A 4,465-nucleotide genomic window follows, 5' to 3' on the forward strand; every position below is an offset into this window, starting at 1 on the left:
TTTACCAAAAGAAAATTTATTTTTACACTCTCCACCACCCGCCACCCTCCTCCTCTCTCATTTTTTCATATTTTTTCACTATTTTTTCTCATGCTACACAACCAAGCGAAAAAACTTTCTTTTAAAAAACTACTTGTATCAAAACTCTCACAGGAAAAACTTTCTTTTCTTATTTCTCTCTTCCAAACGTGCCATGGGAACATCATTTCGTAAGCTCGAAGGGGTTTTCCCTTACAGTGTGGGGATGGTGCAAATTTATGATGCTTTTATGGGCAATTATGAACCGACCATTTTTTCAACCACTTACTAATTTACTTGATTTTTTCTCGCTTTTTTATTTGATTGGGGGTTGAGTGCTGACTTCAGAAAGCAGGCATAAAGGACAAATAGGAGTCATTAAATCATGTTGAAAGTTGGAATTCAGTTAAAAGGACAATAATACCTTTATATGTCTCCATAAGTAAGGTCACCTTTGTTGGTTTTTGTGATAAAAGTTTAAGCATAAATTGAAAAGTATATCATATGCATTGGAGATGGCTGAGGGATTGACACAAGGACCAGCTGATCGGTACATAACCACATAGCTAACTTGTACAATTGGCCTATGAATTTTATGCAAAAGATTCGACAAAAGACAGTAACAAATCTGTTATCTGTTTTATGTCAAACGATAAGTAGAGTAACTTTCAATATTGTAGCAGTAAGTGGATCATCAAATTCTCATTAAATATCATCTACACAAGGAAAAACACTTGTCGTTGGTCCAAATGTGATTTGAGCAAAGTGACACAATAATTAAGTTTGCCAGATCAAAGTTTTCCATAATCACAAACAAGGGCAGTTTAGTCATGTACAGCCAATAATAGCCAACTCCTGATCCCACAAGGCATCCCAAATTTCCCATATACTCTCATTCAAGCAACCATATTGTCCAACATCTCTCTCTCTCTCTAGACTTAACCCCCTGGTGAATCCATCTTTTTATCAGGAATCACACGGCTTAAGTGTTCGTTAACAAGCGTCAACGAAAGTTTAGGTTGAGTCTTTCTTACGGAAGTTGTGCTGGGATACAACCAAACCGCAACAGATATAAATCCCCCACCTTCTCCTTCCCTTTCTGTGCCTCCTCACACAATCCCCCATTTGTGGGCACATCATATTTGAGCCTCTTTTGATATTTTATCTTCGATACCTTTAGAGGTTCCGATCCTTCCTTCCCTTCCTTTACTCTGCCTTTACAGTGAAGATGGGTAGCCACAGTTGCTTGAAGCTGCCTCCTGGCTTCAGATTCCATCCCACAGATGAGGAGCTTGTGGTTCACTACCTGAAGCGCAGAGTGTTCTCCATTCCATTGCCTGCTTCCATCATCTCTGACATAGACATATGCAAGTATGATCCATGGGATTTGCCTGGTGAGTATTAGTGATGCTGACTTGCCTGATTGAAGTTGGTTTATGGGCTGTTTCTGAAAAAACTGAATGGGTTTCGTGGTTTATTCGGCACTTCTTGTTGTATCAGGTCATGGGGAGAGTGACAAATACTTTTTCACTAGGAAAGAGGCAAAATACCCAATTGGAAACAGGTCCAACAGGGCAGGTGCCTCTGGTTATTGGAAGGCAACTGGGAAGGACAGGCCAATCCATGCATCTAGGAGCAACCAAGTTGTGGGGATGAAGAAAAGTTTGGTATTTTACAGGGGAAAGGCTCCCAAGGGAGCCAAGACTGAGTGGGTCATGCATGAGTACAGGCTGACTGATGCTGGGGCACAACCTTACTTACTTCTGCAAAGAGAGAGCTCAGCCCAAGTGAGTTTTCTCCATTTTGGCTTGTTTGATGGAATCAAACATGATGTTTTTTCTATTGAAACGCCCTTGAAAGCTTCTAAGGGAAATGAGATGTTTTAAGGAAAACCAATTAGAGCTTCTCTTGTTAGCTGTTATTACAAGGCAGTCGTTTGTTTAATTTGATGGAAGAAACCCACCAAATAGCTCTGTTTTATGAGCAGTGTTTACTGATTTTTCTCTCTTTTTTTATGGGAGCAGATTTCCATGGAAGATTGGGTTCTCTGCCGCATATTTCTCAAGAAGACGTCTCAAACAAGGCATACTACAATGGTGCAATATTTGAACATGCCAAGGCCCAGGAATCAAGTGATGAGCAGGCCGGCTTTCATTGACTTCATGATGGAAAACCAGAGAGATTCCCAAACATCATCAGAATCCAGCAGCATCACAGAAGTTTCTTCTTCTGAGGCCTGTGATTCAGAGGAAGGCATCTGCAGCAGCAAGCCTTTTCCCCTGTAAGAAGAGGGCAAATGATACTCTGCAGCTTGTTGCAGCAGAGTTTGGATAGAACAGAATAACCACCAAGGAAAACTATTCAAGACAATTAACCAAAGGAGAAAGTTGTTAACCTGCTGCTCTCTCTCTCTCTCTCTCTCTCTCTCTCTCTCTCTCTTGGGAGTTTGTCTTGATAGTTTTTTGTACTTCATTGAATTGCAAGAAGTCTATGAGCAGAAACAAGAACGGCCATCAACATGTAGTTGTAAGAATGGAGAGTTTGTGAATAGAAACGTGGAATTTCATGCAAGACACAGCTTTATGTTTCCTTCTATTTACCGAAACCACAAAGAGGGTGGGTAGACAACAATGAAGTTCAACCTAACAAGAAATTAATTGGGGTACAACACCACAAAAATGAAAGTGATTACTCAACTCAAGTTCAATCTAACAAGAAATGCTTCGGGCATCCTCCAAACAAATTGAAGGACATGCATTTGTCAATACAAAAATGAAGGTGATTAATGAAGTTCAATCCAACAAGAAAATCAATTGGGGTATCTTCCAAACAAATTGAAGGACATATATTTAACAATTCAAAGATGAAAGTGATTAATCAAGTTCAATCCAACAAAATATGAATTGGGGTATCCTCCACACAAATTGAACGTCATGTATTTGTCAACATAAAAATGAAAGTGATTAAATAACCATGAAGTTGAATCTAACAAGAAATGAATTGGGGAATCCAAGCAAATTGTTCATTTAACAATACAAAATGATGTGCCGAGAGATAGAGATGCATTTGGTTCCCTAGTCGTTTAAACTTTAAACAAATCCTATCTCAACAAAGGAAAAGGGGCCTAATTGTGCCTTCTCTTCAGTATGGGTAGTCCCCTGTATGGGTTCATGTTGATAAAATTTCATTCATTCACGTTAGAGTGCACCAACTAAAGAAAGCACAATCAATGCCTGGTTGGTCTGTGACATCAATGTGGATTGTCCACAGAACAGCCGTTTGAAGGTTTTATTAATACCCACAAAAATAAAGTGGAACACACGTTGAAAATGATTTCTTACGAGAAATGGGATGGGTGGTGTTACCAAGCAACCCATACAAAATAAGGATTTTGAACAAGCTTGATGCATAATAATATTGATTACCTAATAAGAAAACCAAATAGCCAACACTTATCTCCAGCCTTGCAGAAATTCCTTATCATGCATAATCTCTTCCATCATTATTATATTCACATCTCTTCCTTAGTTTCTTGAGATTCACAATGGATGGTGATTGCTGGTCCGCCAAGAGTCATGCTGAACATTGGCAGCAAGCAATGTATTTTGTGAAAGAAAAAAAAAGAATTATTTATGAGTGTAGGAAATTAAACCAAGGAAAACGTAGTGAACAGAAATGTTGCCCTTTGAGTGTCATGATATCGTCATGTTGGAGGTGGTCCAAGGTTCGAGTCTCCCTCCCGTACTGGCATCAAATTCGGCCCCTCTTTTCCCGTAGCCCAACCAACCAGCAAAATTGGAAGTACGTATCAAAGTTCAAAAAGGAGGAAGCATGTCTGTATTATTTCAACAGGGGAAAGAAAGATACATCAGTGGACATGAACACGGAATTATGCTCAACTGAACTTTTAAGAAAAAAATGCACCTATATATTATTGCAATTTTTTTTATATATAGGGCTGGTAGACGAGCTTAAAGTGTTCAGGATTGGTTCTCATTCTTGTGGTGAGCCAGCCCAAGTTCGAACTCATAATCAGCCGGAACCAGCTTGTTTAGTTGTTTATAGAAAAAGTATACTATTTTTTTGGCTGGAACCAACAGTGAGGGGGCTCCGCTTGTCTGGCAAGAGCAGCTAGTGCACGTCACCTTCTGTCGAGACGTTGCAGGTTCAAAGCCCGATGATATAGTTGTATAACTGGTAGGGCTCTGACTAACCCTTGCCTATAAAAAAAAGAAGGTTGAAGCAGACATAGAGAATATCTCCCATGGCCAGGGGAGTACTCATGGAGTTTCATACATCGTGACACCTCACAGGAAATATCCGAGCATAATGATGTTTCTTCGCGTCACGGAAAAAAGCATATATAAAAATGAAGCAAATTTTAGATTTATATTGATTTCAGCTTCATAAGAATAGATGGTCCATTTAGGAGTGCATTTTATCTTGA

The 4,465-nt window shown here is 39.4% G+C and overlaps 1 protein-coding gene across 1 annotated transcript; it reads left to right on the forward strand.

The window, feature by feature from the left end:
• The first annotated feature begins 1,119 nt into the window (after nt 1-1,119).
• Nucleotides 1,120-2,589, forward strand: LOC149833474 (NAC domain-containing protein 83-like). Its single transcript, XM_090012856.1, has 3 exons — nt 1,120-1,412; nt 1,519-1,805; nt 2,043-2,589. The coding sequence occupies exons 1-3, from the start codon at nt 1,247-1,249 to the stop codon at nt 2,301-2,303; spliced, it is 714 nt and encodes a 237-aa protein (XP_089868982.1). The 5' UTR covers nt 1,120-1,246; the 3' UTR covers nt 2,304-2,589.
• Nucleotides 2,590-4,465: the final 1,876 nt, after the last annotated feature.

The sequence above is a fragment of the Nuphar pumila genome, chromosome 7 (assembly GCF_984573655.1).
Source record: "Nuphar pumila chromosome 7, dmNupPumi1.hap1.1, whole genome shotgun sequence".
Taxonomy (NCBI): domain Eukaryota; kingdom Viridiplantae; phylum Streptophyta; class Magnoliopsida; order Nymphaeales; family Nymphaeaceae; genus Nuphar; species Nuphar pumila.

Excerpts from the sequence above, each read along its gene's own strand:
- LOC149833474 (XM_090012856.1), top strand. The coding sequence starts at position 1,247 with ATGGGTAGCCACAGTTGCTTGAAGCTGCCTCCTGGCTTCAGATTCCAT. Across the intron at positions 1,413-1,518 it reads TGATCCATGGGATTTGCCTG|GTCATGGGGAGAGTGACAAA; the intron begins GTGAGTATTAGT and ends TTGTTGTATCAG. Across the intron at positions 1,806-2,042 it reads AAAGAGAGAGCTCAGCCCAA|ATTTCCATGGAAGATTGGGT; the intron begins GTGAGTTTTCTC and ends TTATGGGAGCAG.